The sequence below is a fragment of the Canis lupus genome, chromosome 17 (genome assembly GCF_003254725.2).
Source record: "Canis lupus dingo isolate Sandy chromosome 17, ASM325472v2, whole genome shotgun sequence".
NCBI lineage: Eukaryota > Metazoa > Chordata > Mammalia > Carnivora > Canidae > Canis > Canis lupus.
The window spans coordinates 25951458-25977193 of NC_064259.1; the positions used below are offsets into that span (position 1 = coordinate 25951458).

A 25736-nucleotide genomic window follows, 5' to 3' on the forward strand; every position below is an offset into this window, starting at 1 on the left:
CTCAATATTTTAAAATTTCAAGTCTTTTCAAATTAACCTCTCAAATTATATAATCAGTGCAATCTCTAACAGAATCCCAGAGTTTGATATTTTGTTTTTATAGTTGTTGCTATTGTTTTTTTGGTTTTGTGGAATACAAGCTTACTTTAAAATTCATATGGAAATGTAAAGGGCTAAGAATAGCTAAGACAGTTGTGAAGAACTGAGCTGACCTATTTACATTGCCAGATAGCAAGCCCTGTTACAGAACTATATTATTGTTTATCATATTGTGGTCCTTGGGCTGGCAGCATCAGCATCACCTGGGAGCCTGTGAGAAATGCAGCTCCATCTCAACCCCTTATGGAATCAGAATCTCTGGGGTTGAGTCCAAAAAGTCTGTATTTGAACAAATTCTCCATGTAATTCTTAGGCAGTTTAAAGTTTGAGAAACATTGAATTAAGACATTTTGACAAAATGCGAACCAACCAGTAGAACAAATAGAGAGTCCAGAAACAGATCCATACATACACGGTTCATCTGATTTATGACAAAGTTGGCATTGCAATACAATGAAAAAGAGTAGGCTTTTCAGTAAATGGTGTTGGATGATTTATATCCATATAGAAAAAGCTATCTTAAACCCTATATCATATTGTATATGTAAAAATCAATTCCAGCCTAAATATATAAAATTGAGAAGTAAAACTGTCAGGCTGTTAGAGGAAAATATATAGAACATCTTTAAGACCTTAGGACAGTACAATAAAGCTCTAACCATAAAACAAAAATGATAAATTGGACCACATTAATATTAAGTACTTCTCTTTATCAAAAGATGCCATTGATATTTGTGAAGGGCTTAGACCACTGCCTTGCCAGCACATTGTATGTGTTACATGAATGTTTGTCAAGAATATAAATAACAGGGTAGCCCGGGTGGCTCAGCAGTTTAGGGCCACCTTCAGCCCAGGGCCTGATCCTGGAGACCCAGGATCGAGTCCCACGTCGGGCTCCCTGCATGGAGCCTGCTTCTCCCTCTGCCTGTGTCTCTGCCTCTCTCTCTGTGTCTCTCATGAATAAATAAATAACATCTTAAAAAAAAAAGAATATAAATAACATATTATCCTCCTCCAACAAAAAGGTACTTGTATTCAAAAAATACAAACTTGACAAATTATTAAGAAAAATTCTGACAACCCAGTAGAAAAAAAGAGGCAAAGGACTTCAACAAGGACTTAATAGACTTTACAGTGGTCATTAACATATTAAAAGGTGCTCAGCTTTATTAGTGGTTAGAGAAATGCACACATTAAAACCATAATGAAGGGGACCTGGGTGGCTCATGGTTTATGGATCCAGGACCCATGATCCCAGGGTCCTGGATCGAGTCCCGCATCTGGCTCCCTGCTCAGCAGGGAGTCTGCTTCTCCCTCTGCTCCTCCCCTGACTTGTGAATGCTCTATCTCTTTCTGTCTCTCTTAAATAAATAGAAATCTTCAAAAAAGATTCCTCCATGTCTTTTTTTTTTTTTTTTTTAGGTTTTATTTATTTATTCATGAGAGACAGAGAGAGAGAGAGAGAGGCAGAGACATAGGCAGAGGGAGAAGTAGGCTCCCTGCCGGGAGCCCAGTGTGGGACTTGATCCTGGGATCACGCCCTGAGCCAAAGGCAGGCGCTCAACCACAGAGCCCCCCCAGGTGCTCTTCCTCCATGTCTTTCAAGGGCTGGACAGCTCATTTAAAAAAAAATAAATAAATAAAACCATAATGAAATACTACTACATACCCACAAGAACGGCTAAAATGCAAAACAGTATTGAATGTCATAAGGATGTGAAGCAACAAGGGTCTCTAATATTTCTAGTAAGAATGTTGAGGGGAATGACCTTTTAGAAGATTGGGAGGAACTATGAAAGCTAAATATATTCTATGACCTTGCAGTTTCACCCCTAAGTATATACCCAACAGAAATACTTGCCCATGTTCACCTAAAGAACATGTCTTAAGGGATGCATAATCATACATTCTGGTAGCACATCTAGAATGTTCATAGCACATTTGTATTAGCCTCAAATTGGAAACTGCATAAATGCCTATTATTGATATGATGGTTAAATAAACTGTATATTTTTGCAATGGAATATTATGCATTAACGAAATGAATTCTACAACTCTATGCAACTATGTGGATGAATCTTTCAAACATAATGTTGAGCAGAAGAAATCAGATACAAGAGTACTCTGTGATTCCATTTGTATAAAGTAAAAAATTGTATATTTTTGCAATGGAATATTATGCATTAACGAAATGAATTCTACAACTCTATGCAACTGTGTGGATGAATCTTTCAAACATAATGTTGAGCAGAAGAAATCAGATACAAGAGTACTCTGTGATTCCATTTGTATAAAGTAAAAAAGCATACACACTGATCTCTCTACAAGTCAGGTTACCCCTACAGAGGGACAGGGAAATGACCAGAACAGACAATGAGCGGAATAGTAGGATGCAGGTAATGTTTCTTGATCTGAGTGCTGGTGACATATGTCTGTTTAGACTGTGAAAATTCATTGTATATTTACATATATAATATATATAAATGTTTTAATTAAAAAATCGGATCTAGCAGTCATTTCTTTACTACATCAAACTGAAAAATACATAGAAAGAGTCACATAGGGCACTTACATTCATGGTCAGATGAATTGCTATGGTCATTTCCAGTATTTTGAAGGAATAGTATTTTTTTTTAAGATTTTATTTATTCATGAGAGAGAGAGAGAGAGAGAGAGAGAGAGAGAGAGAGGCAGAGACATAGGCAGAGGGAGAAGCAGGCTCCGTGCAGGGAGCCTGATGTGGAACTTGATCCTGTGACTCCGGGATCACGACCAGAACCAAAGGTAGACACTCAACTGCTCAACTGCTGAGCTACCCAGGCGTCCTGAAAGAATAGTATCTTTAAGAAAATGAATAAAGCACCTTTTCTCAGCACATTTTAACCACACTAGAATTTCTTATATAAAATAATATTTCTGTTAATTTCATTCCAATTTCTTGTATGGATGTATTAAGCTCACTTAAGTGTTAGAATCTCTTTTCCATGTAGTCTACATGAAGATAAATTATGAACTTCCAAACTTATCATTTGTGTTAGTGCCTAGCTTGGGAATAATATGATTTATTTCTTTAAACCTATCAATGGCAGAAGTATCAAGATGCAGGATGACCCACTCATGACTATATGAAAAAAGTGACAGTTTCTTGCAAACAGCTCAGAAGCATTTATCATAGCTTGTTCTCACAGCACAAATTTTTAAAAAGATTTTATGTGTTTGAGAGCGAGAGAGAGAGTGAGCATGAGCAGAGGAGGTGCAGAGGGAGAGGAAGAAGCAGACTTCCTGCTGAGTAGAGAGCCCGATGCAGGGCTAGTTCCCCTGAGATCCTGACCTGAGCTGAAGGCAGATGCTTAACCAACTGAGCCACTCAGGCACCCCTCACAACACATTTTTGCCATATGTCTAGATGATTTTGTATGTTTTTGTTTATCTTAACAAAGATAAATGTAATATTTTTGGTTGTAAGGAGTTCTCTGGTGCAATAGAGATAGAACAGTATGCTTTATCGTGCAACCAGTTGTTTTCTAACTTGAAGTTAATGCTATCTAGATACTTCACCAGATAATAGGATGGAGCTGCCAGATACCTGGAAGTCTACAAAGACATGGCTTAAACATAGTGGGACATCACTTGGGTTTGTATTACTTGGGAAGAATTCTAATAAATTGAGTATTTGTACAAGGGAAAAGCTTACTGCTGTGTCCAACTGCTGTTTGCCAGTGCACAGAGCTAGCCAGTATTAGGCATTTTAATTTTAAGATAACTAGGGTCAGTGCCTATTTATGGGTGAGTGACTAAGGTGTGCCTTCGGAGTTTGAGCTCTACCAGAAAGCTTAGGTGGAATGGTCCACAGGTTAATTGTGTTTTGAGTGATTTCCCATTTTGAGGGAAGTATTAAGGGGTGTTGGTGTACTCCATACCTTTAGAAAGCGGGCACCTTGCTCTCCTGGAGGATGAATAAAATCCTGCTTAAGAGCTACCATTGTCAAGGCCTTCAAATCAGTAAGGAAGAAGTAAAATTTCCACTATTTGCAGATTGCATGATACTATATATAGAAAACCAAAAGACTCCACCAAATAACTGTTGGAAGTGATAAACTCAGTCAAGTAACAGGATACAAAATCAATCTCAGAAATCTGTGGCATTTAAATATACCAATAATGAAGCAGCAGAAAGAGAAATTAAGAAAACAGTTCCATTTATAGTTGCTCCAAAACCCATAAGATACTTAGGAATAAACCTCACCAAAGAGGTAAACGTGCTGTACTCTGAAAACTATAAAACACTGATTAAAGCAATTGAAGAGGACACAAAGAAATGGAGCATATTCCATGCTCATGCATTGGAAGAACAAAACATTGTTAAAATGTCGATACTGCCCAAAGCAATCTACACATTTAATGTAATCCCTATCAAAATAGCACCAGCATTTTTCACAGAACCAGAACAAACAATTCTAAAATTTGTATGGGACTGTAAAAGACACTGAATAGTCAAAGTAATCTTGAAAAAGAAAAGCAAAGCTGGAGGCATGACAATTCAAGTTATATTACAAAGGTGTAATAATCAAAACAGTATGGTACTGGCTCAAAAATGGACACATAGATCAATGGAATAGAATAGGAAACGCAGAAATGAACCCATAGCTATATGGTCAATTAATCTTTGGCAAAGTAGGAAAGAATATCCAAAGGGAAAAAGACAATCTCTTCAACAAATGGTGTTGGCAAAACTGGACAGCAACGTGCAGAAGAGTGAAACTGGACCACTTTCTTACACCATGCACAAAAATAAATTCAAAATGGATGAAAGGCCTAAATGAGAGACCAGAAACCATAAAAATCCTAGAAGAGATCTCAAGCAGTAATTTCTCTGACATCAGCCATAACAACATCTTTATAGATGTTTCCTGAGGTGCCAGGGAAACAAAAGCAAAAATAAACTATTAGGACTACATCACAGTAAAAAGCTTCTGCACAGCAAACTAAACAGTCAACAAAACTAAAAGGTAACCTATGGAATGGGAGAAGCTATTTGCAAATGGCATATCCAATAAAGGGTTAGTATCCAAAAGTTATAAAAGTCAACACCTAGAAAACAATCCAATTAAAAAATGATCAGAAAGTATGAACAGACATTTCTCTAAAAAAGACATACACATGGCCAACAGACATTGAAAAAAGATGCTCAGTATCACTCATCATCAGGGAAATATAAATCAAAATTATAATGAGGTATCACCTCACATCTGTCAGAATGGCTAAACTCAACAGCACAAGAAACAACAGGTGTTAGTGAGGATGTGGAGAAAGGGGAATCCCCTCCACACTGTTGGTGGGAATGCAAACTGGTGCAGCCACTCTGGAGAAGAGTATGGAGGTTCTTCAAAAAGTTAAAAATAGAACTGCTTTATGATCCAGCAGTTGCTCTACTGGGTATTTCAAAGAATATGAAAATACTAATTCAAAGGGATACATATACCCCTATGTTTATTTTTTAATTTTTTAAAAATTTTATTTATTCATGAGAGAGACAGAGAGGCAGAGACACAGGCAGAGGGAGAAGCAGGCTCCATACAGGGAGCCCGATGTGGGACTTGATCCTGGGACTCAGGGATCATGCCCTGGGCTGAATATAATATATATATATATATATATATATATATATATATATAGAGAGAGAGAGAGAGAGAGAGAGAGAGAGAGAGAGAGGGGGGGGGGAGAGAGAGGGGTGATGGGAGGGGCAGAGGCAGAGGAGAGAGAGAATCTTAAGCAGACTCCATACCCAGCGCAGAGGCCGACTTGGGGCTCGACTTTACCACCCTGAGATATGACCTGAGCCCAAAACAAGAATTGGCTGTTTAACTGACTGAACCACTCAAGTGCCCCCATTTTAACAGTCTCTAAGTGTACAATTCAGTGACATTAAGGACATTTATGCTCTTATGTAATGATCAGCACTTTCCATCTCCAGAACTTTTTTTTTTTTTTTATCACCCCTACCTCACTGAAACTCTGTACCCATTAAACACTGGCTCCCTATACTTTCTTCCCCCTAGGCTGGCAACAATCACATCTATTTCCTGTCTCCATGTGTTGCAGTATTTTAGGTGCCTCATACAATCATAAAATATTTGTCCTTTTGTGTCAGGCTTATTTCAATTAGAATAAGGCCTTCAGGTTTCATCCATGTTGTAGTGTGTATCAGAATCTACTTTTTTTAAGGCTGAAATATATATATATATATATATATATATATATATATATATTATACATTATATATATTATACAAATACACACCACATTTGGTTTATCATTTTCCTGTCAATTAATATTTGAGTTGTTTCTGCCTTATAGCTATTGTGAATAATGCTGTCATGAACTATTGGAATGCAAATATCTATTCATATCTATTCAAGACTCTCCTTTTATTTTCTTTGGGCATTTATCCAGAAATGAAATTGCTGGATCATGTGTAATTCTGTGTTTAGTTTTTTGAGATTGCTTTTTTTTTTTTGTCTGTTTGCTTTTGTTTTTATTTTTGTGGATGCTTTTTTTAATGCCCAGATTTCCTCATCCATCCAAAGATATCGTCAACTATCTGTCATGAACATGGACTAGTCAATAGAATTTCACAATTTGTTAATCTCTGATGTATTGTCCTTTGCTAGCATAAATAACTGGTAGCTAGAATCCTAGGCTAGTAGAAAATTTTGTCAGCTTGTATTTAGGTACTATATATTCAGTCATTCACTGCTTTTCATTATCAATGCTGAAACTGTGTGTTCATTTAGCCTTGTCAATGTGAGACACCTCAGTATTCCTGATCTGATGAGTCAACATTTGGTATTTGCCAACATCTTCCTTTATTTTACTATTTTTTAGCCTCTGAAAGATTAGGTGTTCTCAAGTATTTCTCTTATATTGAGTTAAGAACTTTCACTGGGATTTAATAAACTTTGTGGGGTATTTTGGTGAATATGAAATCTATAATAATTACAATCAAATTATTGTTAATTAAAAATATAGAATAACCAAAATTCAACAAAGATGAACTTGGGAATTTATGTCATTATTTTCCTTTATTTAAGAATTTATTCATTCATTCATGAGCCACAGAGAGACAGAGACATAGGCTGAGGGAGAAGCAGGCTCCATGCAGGGAGCCTGACATGGGACTCAATCCTCGGTCTCCAGGATCACGCCCTGGGCTGAAGGCGGTGCTAAACCACTGAGTCACCGGGCTGCCCATCATTATGACAGAATTTTGTAAGTGGTATAAGCTTTGGTCACTGTTTAGTCCAGTTTTTTTTCTCTTTATAGATAAGACACATCTTAGTGCAAGAGAAGTTAATCCACTTATTTAGGGGGCATATAAAGAATGGCTGGGAAGGTGGAGGAATCCAAGCTAGTTTAGGAAAGAATTCACCTTAAATTGTAGATTGGAACAAAGTATCATAATGAATTATTTGGAGCCTTATTATTTGCTATAAAACAAATGGAATTTTATTAAAACTTTCTAGCTGACAGCAACCTTAGAGACCATCAGATCGAATCCCATCATTGTATAGATGAAGAAAAGGAGGGCTAAAATGGCCAGTGCCTTTCCCAAGACTTATGCAGCTAATTGGTGGAGAGTCTGGTCTAGAGTCTAGTTCCTTTTTCAGGGCATTTTCCCACTCTGCCATGCCTCTTCTTTCAAAATATGTTGTAGGCCACAAGTTAGTAATGACTTATTTTCAGAAACTTGTAAGCTTATTTTATTTGGCATTTGGAGCATATTGTTGTAAGGAAAAAGTACTATAAAGTAATGTTTAAGTTTCTGAGCTTCACAAAAGCCTATATAATCCACAGTATACCTGGGTTATAGTAATAAAGATAGTATCTCATGATACCCAACTATTATTTACTATGTTGTGTCCTTTGGGGTAGAGTATTTCTCCAAATCTATTGGGGGAATGTCAGAAAAAAAAATGTGGCAGGTGATTTTCATAAGTGCCAGTCACTGTCAATTTCCATTTCTTTTTCAGAGGAAGCGTCTTTGTACATAACCTTTTGCCCCTGTGTAAATGATGACAACATAAAGTCTCCTTCTCTGTCCCTTTCTTTATGTCTTCCTTTGAATGCTTGCAGTGTGCCAGGCTGGGGCCTCTGCTCTGGAGGAATCAACCTGCATGCAGCGGTTGGAGAGTCATGGAGTAGAGATGGAGATATTTAGGAAAGGCTCTCTGCGGAGGTGGCATTTGAGCCAACACCTGGAGGGTGAGGCAGCTGGTTGGGTAGTCATTCTTAGGTCGGAAGTTGAGTGGAATGAAGACTACTCTGGCCGGGGATGTGGTGGAGACTCTGGATCAGCTCTGCCCTTGGGTCTGGACAGCCAAGCTTGAGTCCTCATCAGCTGGCTTCCTGCCTGCCTGGGTGGTTAGGTTGGGGCTTTCACCATTGGGTTTGCTTGGTGAATTACTAGATTGGATATTTCTTGAAAATAACATTTTCTTCTTAAGTTGGTAGAGCATTATAGCACATATCCCCCCTTGAATTATCTTTTTCTTGCCTAATTACAATTGACTTACATTGTGGGCAGCAGAGTTCTATAATATATAATAAACACAGCCTATCTACAGTTACCTCCTTTTAGAAAGACTTTCCCAAGTCTTTATATCTCTTGGCCAAACAGATATAAGATAAATGCATTCTTCAGTGATACCATTATCCAGCCAGTTCCTTCTTTAAAGCTTTTCAAATGTTTCTTTGTCAGATTGCATTTTACTCTCACTGTTTAGTGAGAATGTTTTGCTTGACCTTCACATAAAAGTCTCAGGCAAACTCTTTTTCTCATGCCAGCGAAGAAAACAGTCTGATTTTGTTGTTTTTTTGAGGAAAATATCTCCCTATTTGGTGTGGAAACCTTCAAGCTGGGCTTTAACTCTGACAAGCCCGTGGCCTGCGCTGATGATCTGTATCTTACCATGTCATTGGTAAGGTCACCAGTGTGGTTAGGAGCCATAGGGGAGAACGAGTTTTCTTTGACCTTCTTAGGGCTGAGTCTGCAAATTAACCTGACAGATTAACATGAGAAAAGCACACAGGTTTATTTAATACTGGTTTTTGTTTTGTTTTTTGTGGGTGTGACATGGGACGCTTCATAAGAAAACAAAGACCTGATGAAACAGTTAAACCCAAGTACTTTTACACTTGGTTTGATGAAGAGTGGGCATCATGAAGAAATGTGATAAGTCAGAGAGTGTGAGGTGTAGGTGTAAAGGATGCTCCTTACCTCTGGATATAGGGAGGATGAGGGCTTTATGATGTTTCAGGGCAGAGGGGTTGGGGGAAGGTCGGAGTGATCTTCCTGCTTCTGCTGTTTTCTCAGACTCCTTTGGCTTAGAATATTCAAAATGCTCAGGTGCCATATTTTGGGGATAGCGTGTCCTGAACCTCTGAGAGGGTAGTGCCATATCCTGTGCTCGCTCTGGATGGTGTTTTTCTGTCAGGCGTGAGAGAAAGCATTACAGGAGGAGGAATCCAGGGGTGGGGGTGGGGCCGGGGCTGCTTCAGTGGGTACTCTCAGAGTTTGTTAAGTTTTACCTAATTCATATTTAATCTTTATGACCTGTGAGAGATTGTTACTGCTGTTTTAGAGACCCTGGGAGGTCAAGTAACTTCCCAAGGTCACTCAGCTAATCTCATGTAGTAGAGCTGGGATTCTGAACAAGCTGTCCCTGGCTTGGAGAATGTTCCTACTGTGCTACAGAGCCCTTCGCTCTGTGCTCTTCTCTCCTGTCACAAAGTTAGAGACAGTTTGTTCAATCAGATGCAGAGAAAGTAAGTCAGTGATGCTGCAACCCACTGTGGGTAGTAGAATCACTTGGCAGATTTACTTTATGAAAAGATCTCTTTCCTTTGAAAATTCTTGAGATCAAATAGTGTTACACATTTGAATCGTTTTTTAATGTCTTTTACCTCATCATATATCTCTTTATAGGACCATATGCACCTATTTATGTTGCTAAAGCCATTCTTCTTGTAGATTTTTAGTTAATGGAGGCTAACAATATAAGGTTATAGGCTAATCTGATAAAGTATATTTTAAGGGGATAAAATATTTTAATTTGCTCAGTTAGTTATAGAAGGATAAGATTCCCTAATCCACATTACATTAGAATGTAAATTATGTGAGTGCAGGGATCTCATTTGTCTGTCTTGCTAGTTTGTCCCTGGGGCCTTATGCACACAGCCTTGTATGGAGTGAACTAATGAACGAACGTGTTTTGGTAAGACCCATGTACTGATTCTCTTCCTCCCTTACTCATGAGTTCTCTGCTTACTCCTCCTCCCTTAGCAAAGCAGTTTCCCAGCGTGCTTTACTGACTCTTCTGCTTACATTGCTCTACCAGAGTTTCTGGGGTAGTATCATCACTCCCAGAAGGTAATCGTATCTGGGGAAAGTGTTGAAAAACACTGTAAATTTTGTTCTGGGAATCAAGAGACCAAGTATTAGAATCAGCTTTAGCTACTTGCAGGTGTGACACAGAGCAAGTGACTTCACCCATTGGTACTTCATTTTCCTTATTATAAGGGGTTTGGCCTTGATCCAGAGTTGAAAATTCAGATGTCTATAGGGGCCAGGCAGGTAACACATGGTGGTACAGTAAAGAGTTATAGGGACTGAGATAGAATTTATACTTCATTGAGAGATACCCTGTTTTTTTTTTTTAAAGATTTTATTCATTTATTCGAGAGAGAGAGAGAGAAAGAGAGGAGCATGCGTGTGCCTGAGCACGAGCAGGGGGTGGGGCAGAGGGAGAAACAGAGTCCCCACTGAGCATGGAACTGGATCCCAGGACCATAAAGGTCATGACCTGAGCCACAACCAAGAGCCAGATGGTTAACTGGCTGAGCCACCTAGGCACTCCTCCTGCTAACCCTTGATAAGAATTTGGAGTTATAATGAATTTGACCAATAATAAATACTTGTATTATTTTAGCCTAGTAGTTCTTTTTTTAATATTAATGCAAGTTTTATTCAAGGGATAATATTCAAGAATTGAATTCTAAGAAAGGAAAAATTTACCGGTTATCTACTCTACAGTCAAAAGTGAACCTGGGGACCACTTACAACACATAAATAAATTCTGTCTTTACATATCTGAATAAAGTTCTTAGAACCATTTAGCTTTTGCTGATACGGCTTTGTGTATTGTGTTCAGAAACTTTGACAATAAAAACATATATACACTCTTCAATTAAGGTGAGTACCTAGGATTTTCACTCCAAGATGAGTTTTTGTGCAAGTACCTAGGACTCTATAACTTAAGATTGCATATTTCTACCTGAATTCAATTTGAATTGCCTTCACTATAATGTTTATCACAATTTTTAAAAATAATTAAATCAGTGTTTATTGTGACTTTATAATTCCCTCAAATTATACTTTAATATTGGACACAGTATTTTCAAAAAATAAATATTCAAGGCCTTAGTTTTAAATTTTCCTTCAGTGTGATAGGACTACCCTAAAATAAATGCACTTTTCTTTTAAAAATTACTTATAATACAGGTCTCATTCTAAAATTCTGATAATGTATTTTTTGGTAGGGGTGGCATGGGTGGTTCAGTTGGTTAAGCATCTGGCTCTTGATCTCACTGTCTTGAGTTCAAGCCCTGTGCTAAGCTCCATGCTGGGTGTGGAGCCAACTTAAAATTGTTTTTAAAAGAATATATTTTTTGGTAATAAAACAAGGGTTTAGAATGATTCAGTCCATGGGAAATCTTAATGACAGTCACTTAGTGAAGAAGTCAGTCATTCCTGGAGTCACAAACACTCAAAAACTGCTATTAGCATTGAGTTTTTGTGTTTTTTAGTGGTTATTGTTTTAGGTTAGCCTCAGAGTTTTTAAACTTGGCTATAGTATAGAATTACCTGGGGAGTGTTTTAAAAAACACAGTTGGCAGATGCTGCTCTCAGAGATCTGATTGACTAAAAAAAATATCAAGTTTCTTAGGCACTTCTAACGTGCAGCTACATTTTGAGTGATTAATGGAACTCTTAATTAACTAGTGTGTTTCCGCACTGACTTTTAGAAGCAAGCAGATGATCAAGGATATAGTCAGCTTTCCGACAAATGAGTGTTTTCCCTTGTTTCGCAGCAATCTTGACTGAAAATTACAGTTGTGAATGATCACTGGGAAACAGCATGGGTTCCAGATGATCAGGGAATGAAAGCTATTCATTACCCCAAGCCAGTCCCAACTGCGTCATCATACATTTTGCCCGTTTTCACTCACCCAGAACTTTTACTTTCTCCCCTACTACGTGCGTGGTCATATTCAGTGGTTTCTGCTACATTCTCTGAACTCATGGCAGGCACAGCTTTCTGGGGTTAGGACTTAGTACTTGCATATTCGACCTTTTGACCTTTCATCTTAGGCCAGTCTTTGATAAGATGCCTCCTCTAGGAAAGCATTTTAACTGAATCTGAGACTCAATGCCCTAACCAAGGCCAGAAAGCAGTCACTGTAATCTGTAAAAAAAAAAAAAAAAAAAAAAAAAAAGAAGGTTTTGCCTTTCAGGGAACAAATACTTAATTTGGGGTCATTCTGCGTATCTAAGTATGATTTGTATTTGCATCTATGAATTAGGTTATTTTTTAAGTAAAGAGTTACCAGATTTCTAATGATTTCTGTTTATGTTTGAGTTTGGGTGATGTTTAAAAATTTGTTTTAAATTTGAGAAAGATATTTTGAGTTAGTTTATTGTCTCACATTTTTTAATAATCTATGAGATAAAAAGATTTATTAATTTCTGGTGTGATATCGTCTGCCTAATGCTTTGATAATTTGGGGAGATTTTGATTTATCCCTTAAGAGATTTATTCAGTAGATTGGATCTACTAGGTTAAGTAATGACTGCTCAAATGAACACATTCTTCACAAAAATATTTGACAGCACATTTTATTATTTTTTACCAAGAAGATTTTCATATCTGCATTCAGCAGATATTTTTGGAAGAATTAATTTTGTACTTATCAGAGTGGGGTCACCGAGCTTATCTCTTCTTTTTGTGTTTGTTTTTTTCTACTCTTCCATCAGTTTTTGCTTTCACAACCAAAGTTTTGGGCCATTCAGACATCAGCCTTGATCCTCCGGACAAAACTTGAGAGAGGAAGCATACGCCGAGTGGAACGGGCAATGAGGCAGACACAGGTAAGAATTAATGTGATAGTTATTGTTATTCTTCAACTCTTCATTGCTGTTAATAAGCATGGGGCACTTGGGTGGCTCAGTTGGGTAAGTGTCTGCCTTTGGCTCATTTTTATTTAAATTCTAGGTAGTTAACATGCAGTGCAATACTGGCTTCAGGAGTAAAATTCAGTGATTCATCACTTATATAACAACGCTCATTGCTCATCACAAGTACACTCCTTAATCCCCATCACCCATCCAGCCCATCCTCCGGCTACCTTGCTCCATCAATCCTCAGTTTGTTCTCTGTCATTGAGTTTCTTATAGTTTACTTTCTTCTCCCCCCACCATTTGTTCATCTGTTTTCGTTCTTAAATTCCACACGGGACTGAAATGGTATTTGTCTTTCTCTGACTGAGTTATTTCGCTTAGTTTACTACCCTGTAGTTCCATCCATGTCACTGTAGATGACAAGATTTCATTCTTTTTGAGGTCTTAAGTAATATTCCACAGTGTATATATACCACATCTTCTTTATCCATTCATTAGTCAATGGACATTTGGGCTCTACATAATCTGGCTATTGTTGATAATGCTGCTGTAAACATCAGGATGCATGTACTCCTTCAAATCTGTATTTTTGTATTCTTTGGGTAAGTACCTAGTAGTGCAATTGCTGAATCTTAGTGTAGTTATATTTTAACTTTTTGTGGCACCTCCATACAGTTCTCCAGAGTAGCTGCACCAGTTTGCATTCCAACCAAGAGTGCAAGAGGATTCCCCTTTCCCCACATCCTCACCAACACCTATTGTTTCTTGTGTTGTTAAGTTTACCCATTCTGATAGGTGTGAGGCAGTATCTCATTGTGATTTTGATTTGTATTTCCCTGGTGATAAGTGATTTTGAGCATCTTTCATATGTCTGTTAGCCATCTGGATGGCTTCTGTGGAAAAGTATCTGTGTCTTCTGCCTTCTTTTCTTTTCTTTTCTTTTCTTTTCTTTTCTTTTCTTTTCTTTTCTTTTCTTTTCTTTTTTCTTTTCTTTTCTTTTCTTTTCTTTTTCTTTTTTTCTTTCTTTCTTTCTTTCTTTCTTTCTTTCTTTCTTTCTTTCTTTCTTTCTTTCTTTCTTTCTTCTGGATGGCTTCTTTGGAACAGTATCTATTCATGTCTTCTGCCCATTTCTCTTCCCTTCCCTTCCTTTCCCTTCCTTTCCTTTCCTTTCCCTTCCTTTCCCTTCCCTTCCCTCCCCTTCCCTCCCCTCCCCTCCCCTCCCCTCCCCTCCCCTCCCCTGGCATTTTGTCCCTTCTTATTTTGTAGGTCAGTAGAAATAGGAATGTCACCTTGGATCAGAGATGCCATGTATTCAGGAATGCAGAGCTCTTTTACCAGCTCTCACTTATCATTGGATTTATAAATGAGAAAGAAAATTGTGTCTTGCTTAATAAGTATATTTTTAAAACTTCGTTTTATAGTAGTTTAACCTGTATGGACTAAGTTGAGAGCACTTTATTGATGTTCCTCGAGGTACAAAGATTAATCTGTAGGTTCTATAGCTTTCCTGGCTCTGTCTATTGAAAGTTTAGAGCAGTGGCACCTCAGTAGCAAATGAGCACACTAAGTGCCCAAATCTTGGTTTCTAAATACCATTCTTCAGCAATAGCGACCAGTGCTCCTTGGATAGATGGCTGATCTTAGGACTGGAACTGCTGAGGCAGGGAAAATACAAGATGGGCCTAGAACTTCTTGTGTAGTATAAGAAAATAAGGTAGTATTTTAAAAAGGGAGTTGGGGGTGCCTATATGATACAGTTGGTTAAGCATCTGACTCTGGGTTTTGGCTCAGGTTGTAATTGCACAGTTGTGAGACTGAGTCCCGCATCAGGCTCTGTGTTTAGTGTGGTTAAATCTTAAAAAATGGGGGGTTGAGGGCATATTAGAAGGTCACAGCAGCTAATCTGAAAGAACCCAACGGCTAAGGCCAAAATAATTTGAGCAACAAAATAAATAAAATATAGTATTTGATTGTAATCCCAAGTTATAAAATAAATACGAGTCCATACTACTATAAATGAATGAATGATTGAATAAGTGGGAGAAGGAATAAATTTTTCTTAAAGAAGAAGTTTAAATAATTGATGTAGCTACATCCCTCTCTAGGAGATGGAGTTTGACCTTTATATGTCCTAGAATGTGAGCTGGGCTTAGTGAATCCCTTCTGTATGGAAACAGAACATTGATAGTTTTACAGTGGAGAAACAGTGGAGAAATGCATCAATCAAGTGGTCAAAGTTAGCATCACCAGCAATAAGTCTGATGATCTCACATATCCTCTGATCATCGGGTATGGTGAGAAGAGCACCTTGTGGGATTCTCCCACCAAACTGGTTCCACCAGTTTAAATACAAGACAGTATCAGAAAAAACCCAATTGAGAGACATCCTACAAAGTATCTGGCTACTTCTTCAAAAGTATCCAGGTCATGGACAACATGAACTGAGAAACTGTCACAGATCAGAGACACTAAGGCAATTTGAGATCGTATCCTAGATTGGATCTTGGAACAGAAAAAGGGCATTAGTTGGAAAACTAATGAAATACAATTAAAATCTGTAGTTTAATTAATAGTAATGGACCAATGTTAATTTCCTAGTCTTGAAAAATAGATCTTAATTAGGTAATTTGTTAACATCAAGAGAAATTGGGTGAAGATTGTATAGGAACTCTCCATAGTGACTTTTCAAATTTTCTGGAAATCTGAAATTATTCCAAAATAAAAGTTTATCTTAAAAGAAAAACACATACTTATATTCTAGTTAGAAAGAAAAGTTATCTTGGATTAAGAATGTATATGCCTGGGTGACTCAGTTGGTGGAGTGGGCAACTCTACATCTTAGATGGTAGGTCTGAGCCCTATTTTGGTGTAGAGATTGGTTAAAAAGAAAATCTTAAAAATAAAAAAAAGAATGTATATGCCTGGGGGCATGTGTCTGGCTCAGTCAGTGGAGCAGTTGACTCTTGATCTCAGAATTGTGAGTTTGAGCCCCACCTTGGGTGTAGAGATTACTTAAAAATAAAATCTTAAAAAAAAAAAAATGTGTATGCCTGCAGGTACCATGTTATCACTCACTGCTGCTTGTTTGGTTTCCAGTTCTATAGTACCAGCTCCTGCCCAGTATCTAAACAATGAAGGTCCAGATGTTTCTTATTTTGGTAAGGCATGAGTTAGACTTTTTAACTGAGAACATTGGAGGGAAATACATAATGAGATGTAAATACTGGGTGAAGTATGTTCAGATTTGCTAAATGATCATAAGCATAACTTGGTACAGTCTATAAGGCTGGGTGGTAAGAAGGAGGAAGAGATGACTTAGGGAGAATGCATTTGGTGTGTGTGGAGTGTAGAGTCCGTCATTGTGGTTCACATCAGTCTGGTTCATAATGGAGAGCAGCGTGAGATAATAATGTTGGAAAGGCTGACTGCTCTAGTTGTGGTGTCGACTGTTATATAAGGCTACAGAATGTGGTTTTCTCCTCTGAGTAAAAGGAACTATGGGTAACATGACAAAAGTCAGAGTTTCAAAGAGAGCCTTAGAGTACTGTAGCATTTTATTGGTGAGAATAGAAGCAAAGACCTCTATTAGGCATTACTTTCATAGGCCTGCTTACTAGGAGAAGATTGAGTATGGATAGAAATACAGACTTTAGAGATGATTTACTTAGTTGTTTTAAGTTAGAGAAATCATTTAATTTTAAACTGAAGGTAAGATGAAAGAGTAAAATTTAAAAACACTTTTTTTTTGTATGGTTGCTTAAATTTAAACTCTTAGGGAAAAATGTTCAGAATAAGATTATTTTTCAAAGACAGAAATCAGGAAAATAAACAATGTGAGCCCTTTAAAAAGTCTTTAAGAGTCTTTAAAAAGTGTTGTTTTGTTTTTTGTTTTTTTCAAGCAATAATTCACCTGCATTAACAATCTATTAGTTGCTGGGTAAAAGCAGATGTTTATCTGGACTAAGTGAATTTTTTTTTCCAAAAAAAAAATCCATGAAAACAAAAAACAAAAAATCCATGATAACAAAAATACAATGTTACATTCCAGAACTTCTCTGTGTCAGCATAGTTTTTCAAACCAACAAGAGAGTTACCAGATTAGTACAAATATCAGCGTTAACTTCTTAGTTAACAAACATTTATTGAATTCTTAGTGTGCACCAGGTACTGTATTAGGTCCTGGACATACTAATTAATATGTAATCTTAGCTTTCAAGAGCTTAAATTCTAGGCGCCAGGTTATTGATCTTGGAATTATTTTCCACTTCTTTTTAAGCCCTCTCCTTCTGTTTGTAAAATACTATGCCATTCTCATGTCTTTTTGCTTTCTTCCTGTATACTGTTTGAATTTATTGAGGGCCTACTATGTGTTCTACAGTTTGTCACATATTGTTTTAATCATTTTATGTTTTTTCACTGAGTATCATTGTATTTCAGGACCTTTTCTATTATTGTCACAATTTGTTTTCTCCAAAACAGTGAGACAGAGATCAGGGTTCATTGCCGCTTGAAGAGAAATAGGAGGAAGTGGGATTGGGATGAGGAAGAAGTCATAACGAGCTGCAGACCCAATACAGCCCAGGCTCTTTCCTATGCTGAGCATCCCCCTGCCCTCTACCTTCCCTTCCCCGCCACTGGGTAGCCCACTCTGGAAAGGGCCAAGACCTCAGGCCAGGTTCTCTGTGGCTGTGAGGACTCTGAGACACCTGACAGCCGGGTGCCATGTGTGGACCCCATTCCTTGCAGCTGGGCCCAATGTAAAGCAAAGAAGGAAGGTGAAGGTGTGGTTTTGTAATTAGCACTTTAAATTATTTATGCTGAATTGCCTCTATTGAATTTAATTTTATTTTAATTTTTAAAAATTTTTATTTATTAAAAGCTCATTTCACATAATTTTCCCTCACAAATTTTATTTATTAAAAGCTCATTTCACATAAATATTTCACAAGCTTCCCTTCCCTTCCATGTGTAGGAGACTACACATAAATATTTAAAATTTTATTTTCGGAAACAGTTTAAATGGGTATTTTTTTGAGGGGGGGCCAAAGTTTGGCCTTCTTAATATAAATAGTATAGATTACATTTATTTATTAACGAAGGACATACTGACTTAGAAATGATTTGCTTTGCATTCATCTCTTATATTTTGCATATGAAATAAGTCATCATTCAGTTTCCTTTTGGAGTGGCAATTAAACTCAAAAAGTATAGAGGCAAATTTATAAGTGTATAGCATATCTTTTTACTTTGAAACCTGCAATATTCTCTGAATTGTGCACATTAGGGTTTTGGGTATTGAATAACAAAAATGTTTTTGACTGAGGAAAATAGATTTAAAGAAGGAGCCCAATCACCATGCTCCCGCATCTTCCCATGTCCTGGCCTTTGTATATCTGGAATCTCCCTGTCTTGCCATCCAAATCCTGCATTCTGAAGAGAGTTGTCTACTTCTCTGCCTGTAAAACAGGATTAGGGAGTTGCTATCTCTGCCTTCACAGAGGGTACGATAGAGAAAAATCACTTCATACCCCAACCCTAAAATTAGCCAAATCATGTGACAAGGTGAATACAGTTTGTCTCATTTTCTGTCACTTGTTGAGCCATTTACCTCATCATATGAACTTTGGCCAATTCTCTGACTCAGGGTTTGATACTACTGTGTTTGTTGAAGTTGCTGCATCCCTTAAGAATAAGAGGAAAATGATTTTTCAAAGACCTATATATATAAAACAATGTTAAGGAGAAATTGTTTTAGTTTCTGTGAAAATCTGTTTCCTTCCTCAGCTGTTATACTGTGATAAAATGATAAGCTGTTCAGGCTGAAAGAAAAACAAGCCAGAAGGAGCTGTTTAGGGAAAAGCTTAGTCTTGTCATATTACAAGTTGAGGAAGTGCAGGTAGGATGAGGTCAGGTGACTCACCCCAGTTGGCCTGGCTGGTTAGTTAATGACAGAATCTTGACTGTGACTTGCACGATGATGAGCAGCTACATTGAATGATGTGATGGCAAGTCCTGAAAATGGCAGATTTGGGAGGGATTTCTGAGGGAGACAAGTTTAAACCAAACTTAAAAAGAGAGTATTGTATCACGCCTAAAGGTAAATACACCAATGTTACAAGATCCAAAGAGGAACAAAGAACTCCAAATTGAGGACAATCCCTTAAAAACACTCTATCTAATGAAAATTATTCTAGGTTAGCGTTCTTTAACGATTGCATTTTTGGGGCTGTCATGATGGTGGTAATAATGAAGAAAATGTTTATGGAGTCATTGGTTATGATTCAGAAGCAATGAATTAAAATGAGAATATATTCTCTAGTACTTATTCAGACCCTGCCTTTGATTATTTTATGTTCATTATTAAAGTAATCTTACTAATGAATTTTAATTATTCACTTATCTCTTAGCTCTGTTCATTTAAATGAGGACAGCCTGCCCCTGTTCAGGTAGCTGTGCCTCTAAAGATGATTGCCCGACAGGGATCTTTTCCTTCACCTTTGAAGTTCTGGGAGGACAGTACATTGAACTGGGAATTGGAGATTATAATAGTTGTCTATCATTGGAGACTGTACTGCATTTGACTTTCTTTACTGTGCTAGTTAATTGAGATTTAACAATTTTTAAATGAGCTTTAGCTTTCCAAGAACATCTGTTCCTGATAATGTAGTTGTATACTACTTTGATGGAATAGATGTTTTCCATCATGTTTGATTCTGGAGGAAGAAGGGCCCAGAACAGGATGATTGATTCTATTGTGGAGATTATCACCCTTGTGTAGGCCAAAACACTTCTATTTTAAAAGCTGATCGCCCTTGGTTTACATGGCTGTTTAATTTCTAGTAATGATTAAAAGCTTGTCACAAAAGGCTTAATTAGGGAAAAACTGGTCCCAGAAATATAACATCAGGATTTATACAGTGAGCCTCATACTTGTTTTTGAATAATTTCATAAAGGAGTCCTTCAGATTATTTTTTTTATATTGAGGGAAAACCACACTGCTGGCATTATGTAACACCTGGACCAAGTCCATGGTTAGTAGTGGCAAAGTATATTTTGTTTTTTAAAACTATGTCACTGTTTTTAATTGCTTTTCATTATAGAAATAATACCTGCTAGTTATCAAGGATGTAAGCAATAGAGAAGCAGAAAATAATAACCAGTGTTTTCCTCTACCTTGCTGGCCTTCCAGTCTCAATTTGTAACCTTCTAGACTTCTTCCTCTGCATAAATAAACAAAACAGTATGAGTAAACATCAGTGGGATCATGCAGTCTTTACTACTTTTTGCCTCTTAACAGAAGAGGCTGATCCACTCTGTGTGCCAGTACCTATGGATCTAGCTCATTCACTCCAGCAGCCATGTCACTCTGTTAAATAGAGGTGCTATAATTTTTTCAGCCTACCCCTTATTTTTGAAGGTACCCTTTTATTAATATGTTTTTATTTTAAACTGCATATTAGAAACTTTGGTACTATACATAGTAAAATAAAATTAGAAGGATTTCAAATGCAAGATGTACATTACCTTCCAATTCCCAGCTCACTTTTAGCAGTTTCTTTTTTGTTGTTGTTCTAGTAGTTTCCATCATAACTTTATATATTTACACTTCTGTTATTCTTCTTGAAATGCTTATACTCGGGGCACCTGGGTGGCTTGGTGGTTGAGCATCTGACTTTGGCTCAGATCATGATCCCAGGGTCCAGGGATTGAGTCCCACATCTGGCTTCCCACAGGGAGCCTGCTTTCTCCCTGTGCCTATGTCTCTGCCCTTCTCTCTGTGTCTCTCATGAATAAATAAATAAAATCTTAAAAAAAATAAATGCTTATATTCCTTTTCTTGATTTATCAACTTTATTTTTTTAAGATTTATTTACTTGAGAGAGAGAGGGGTGGGGGGAGACGGAGAGAGAGAGCCTTAATCAGACTCCATGCTGAGTGTGGAGCCCGATGTGGAGCTTAATCTCATGACCCTGAGATCACAACCTGAGCTGAAACCAAGAGTCAGATGCTAAACTGACTGAGCCACCCGTGTGCCACTTGATTTATCAACTTTAGATAGCATCTGTTGCCTCCACACTATGAATTATGGAAAAATCAGTATATCTCTCATCCCCTCTTCCATTTTTATGTTTTGTTTTTTTTTTTTTTGCAGTGGTTAGGGATTGTTACTCTACATTTTACTCTGTAATATATGTCATCTGTGTTTAGTTGATATGTTGATTTTTAAAATTTTAAATCAGTTTTACAGCATTACAATTATGATTATATATTTTAATTATATAGTCAAATATTGTGATTATACCTATGGAAAAGAAATCATATGCTTTGTCTCTAAGCTTTTACTGCTTGACAAAGGCTATCACAACAATCAAGGTCCGGGAGATTCTCCATTTGTTCTTTTTTGCCTTTTTTTTTTTTTTTTTTAAACTCATTCTAGGTCATAGTCAGCTACCACTGTTTCTTTGATCTCAGTTGTTACCTTCCTTGTCGTCTTTATTGTCTTTTTGTATTACCTTCTGTGTAACTTTCATCTGAAGGACATGGATGGTAAAATTTGAGTCTTTATAAAATGTATTTTTCCATCGAATTTATTAATTGGAATGGGATAGAATTCTAGTTTCAAAATCATCTTTCTGTACAACTGTATATGAAGTCATTTCTTTTTTTTTTTTTTTTCCTCGTTGAACTATCGTTTTAATTGGTCTCAAAATTCTGTGACAGATTTTTGGTCAAGTTGTTTCCATAAAAACGTACTGATTTTAAAAACTAATAACTTAAAACTGCCACACACAAAAAACCACAAATGGTTCACAAAACATTCTCCTTCCTTCTGAAGGTTTTATGATGCATTGTGATCATTAACCAATCTTTTACTATTAAACTTAAATGGCCAATTGATACAAACAGTTCTGAGACTGTTTTTCCACCACTAATTAAGACTGGGGTGGCAATTATTGGGGATTATATTCATTTAGCCTTCTGAGCTTTCTGGGCAGAGTTGGTGACCTTGCCAGCGCCAGCTGCCTTCTTGTCCATTGCTTTGATGACACCCACAGCAAGCGTCTGTGTCATGTTGTGAACAGCAAAACGGCCCAAAGGAGGATAGAGAGGCTCTCAACATGGGCTTACCAGGAACCATATCAACAATGACAGCATCAGCAGATTTTAAGAACTTGGGACCGCTTTCTAGCTTTTTCCCAGAATGACGATCTATCTTCTTCTTAAGCTCAGCAAACTTGCAAGCAATGTGAACTGTGTCACAATCCAGCACAGGTGCATATCCAGCACTGATTTGGTCTAGATGGTTCAGGATAATCACCTGAGCCATGAAGCCAGCTGCTTCCATTGCTGGGTCATTTTTGCTGTCACCAGCCGCATTGCCATAACGAACATCTTTAACAGATATGTTCTTGAAGCCTACATTATCTCCAGGAAGAGCCTCACTCAAAGCTTCATGGTGTATTTCAACAGACTTTACTTCAGTTGTAACACTGACTGGAGCAAAGGTGACTACCATGCCAGGTTAAGAACCCCAGTCTCCACGCAGCCCACAGGGACAGTACCAATGTTACCAATTTTGTAGATGCCCTAGAGAGGCAGGAGCAAGGGCTTGTCAGTTAGACAAGTTGGTGGCAGAATGCAATCCGTAGCTCCAAGTGGTGTGGTTCCACTGGCATTCCCACCTTTATGGGTGCCTTTCCACCCCTTGAACCAAGGCATGTTAGCACTTAGCTTCAGCATGTTGTCACTATTACAATCAGAAATTGGACCAAATGCTATTGTGTCAGGGTTATAGCCAATTTTCCTCATGTAGGTGCTGACTTCCTTAACTATTTCCTTGTATCTCTTTTGGCTGTAGGGTGGTTCAGTGGAATCCATTTTGTTAGCACCAACAGTTGTTTTACAACCAGTGTGTAAGCTGGAAGGGCATACTCAGGGTCTGCCCATTCTTGGAGATGCCTGCTTCAAATTCACCAACACCATCAGCAATAATCAGGACAGCAGAGTGAGCCTGAGATGTACCTGTAATCATGTTTTTGATAGTCTCTGTATCCTGGGGCATCAGTGATGGTCACATAATACTTGCTGGTCTTGAATTTCTACAGGCAGATATCAATGGTGATACCATGTTCATGTTCAACTTTCAGTTTATGCAAGACTTGAGCGTACTTAAAAGAGCCCTTTTCCGGGGATCCGTGGGTGGCTCAGCGGTTTAGTGCCTGCTTTTGGTCCAGGGTGTGATCCTGGAGTCCTGGGATCAAGTCCCACATCGGGCTCCCTGCATGGAGCCTGCTTCTCCCTCTGCCTGTGTCTCTGCCTCTCTCTCTCAGTCTGTGTCTCTCATGAATAAATAAATAAAATATTAAAAAAAAAGAGCCCTTTTCCATCTCAGCTGCTTCTCAGATTTTTCGATGGTTCTTTTATTGATCCCACCGTATTTGTAGATCAGATGACTCATAGTGGTAGATCTGCCCGAACCTATGTGTCCAATGATGACCATGTTGATATGAGTCTTCCTTTCCCACTTTGGTTTAGGTTTAGCAATGGTTTTCATGACACTTGTGTTCTGGTGGCAAACCTGTTGTGAAAAAGAGAGGTCATTTCTGTAATATCTTCCAGCATCCCAGTTTCCTGATAAGTGTGGCAGTTTGATTATTGTTCCTTTTTTAAAAAAGATTTATTTATTTATTTTAGAGAGAGCATGAGCAGGGGGAAGGACAGAAGGAAGGGAGAAAATCTCAAGCAGACTCCCTACTAAGTGAGGAGCCTGATGCTGGGACTTGATCTCACAACCCTGAGATCATGACCTGAGCCAAAATCAAGAGTCAGGCACTTAACTGATTGAGCCACCCAGGTGCCCCTTTATTGCTCCATTTTCCCCCCCAAGATTTTATGTATTTACTTGTCAGAGAGAGAGAGAGCACAAGCAGGAGGAGCGGCAGGCAGAGGGAGAAACAGACTCCCTGCCCAGCAAGAAGCCAGATGCAGGACTCAATTCTAGGACCCTGGGATCATGATGCTTAACTGACTGAGCCACCCAGGCATCCCTGTTGTTCCATTTTAAGAGATATTTTTCTTCTCTTTTTGAACATTTTTAGAGTTTTCTCTCTGTGCTTGGAATTCTGAGTGTCTGAATGTGAGCATGGGTTCCAGAGTCATGACACCTAATTTTAGATGCCAGCTCTACCATGTATGAGCCACTTCTGCCTTATACAAGCTACTGACCTCTCTGTACCTCAGTTTCTTCATGTGTATAATGAAATAAATATATTATGCACATTATATGAATTGATATTTAGAAGAATGGCTCTCAGGAAGTGCTTACCAAATGTCATAACTGTTATTTCTCTTGGACTACTTATTGGATTCCTTTGTTGTTGTTGTTTAGAGAGAGAGAGCGGGCGCAGAGTGGAGAGGGAAAGAGGGCAGGCTCCATGCCCAGCACAGAGCGTAATGCTGGGCTTGATCTCATGACCCTGAGATTATGACCTGAACCCAAATCAAGACTTAGTTGCTTAACTGACTGAGCCACTCAGGTATCCCCTTATTGGTTTGTTTTTTTAAATTGGGTTCTTTAAATGTAAACAGTCATGTTTCTGTAGCTCAGAGGGATTTTCTTCCATTATTTCTTTAATTATACTTCTCTCCTTTTTAAAAAGCCTTGTACTCTAGTTCTGCAGTTGAAATTCTAGTAAACTTATGTGAGACCTCCTGAATTTATCTTGTATGGCTTTAACTCTTCTTTTTTTTTTTTTTTTTAAAGATTTTATTTATTCATTCATGAGAGACACACACACACAGAGAGAGAGAGAGAGAGAGAGAGAGAGAGAGAGGCAGAGACACAGGCAGAGGGAGAAACGGGCTCCACTCAGGGAGCCCGACGTGGGACTCGATCCCGGGTCTCCAGGATCAGGCCCTGGACTGAAGGCGGCACTAAACTGCTGAGCCACCCAGGCTGCCCTTAACTCTTTTTTTCATGCTTCCTTTCTCTTTGTATTTTTGCTTGATGTTGTGGGACATTTCTTTGACTTTTTTTCCCATATCACTAGTTTGATCATTAGCCTAGTTCCTAATATTATTCAGTCCATCCTTGTAATTTTTTGTTCTGACGGTTTTTAATTTTCTTTCTTTCTCTTGTTTCTTTACAGTTATTTTCAGATGTATAATATAGTGATTCAACAATTTTATACACTCTTCTCATCAAGATAAGTCTACTCTTAATTCCCTTTATTTCATTAAAATAATATTTGACAATTTTTAATTTTCAGGAATTCTTATTTTTCTGATTGTTTTTTTTTCTAATACCCTTTTCTTGTTTTATTAATGCAGTATCATTTAATTTCTTTGCATATTGTTAATTAGAATTTTAAAAAGTCCCTTCTTTCCACTCTTTCATCA

At 37.8% G+C, this 25736-nt stretch overlaps 1 protein-coding gene and 1 pseudogene across 2 annotated transcripts in view; one reads left to right on the forward strand and one right to left on the reverse strand.

The window, feature by feature from the left end:
• The window catches only part of TTC27 (tetratricopeptide repeat domain 27), a 172784-nt gene that overhangs the window by 62000 nt on the left and 85048 nt on the right, over positions 1-25736 (forward strand). The window contains exon 10 of one of the 2 annotated variants that reach the window (XM_025454220.3): positions 13193-13306. The exons of the other annotated variant lie outside the window; for it this stretch is intronic. Within the exon in view, the coding sequence (XP_025310005.3) occupies positions 13193-13306 (114 nt within the window). The remainder of the gene's footprint in view (positions 1-13192; positions 13307-25736) is intronic. 2 annotated transcript variants of the gene reach the window in all.
• On the reverse strand, positions 22298-23892 carry LOC118351245 (elongation factor 1-alpha 1-like; annotated as a pseudogene).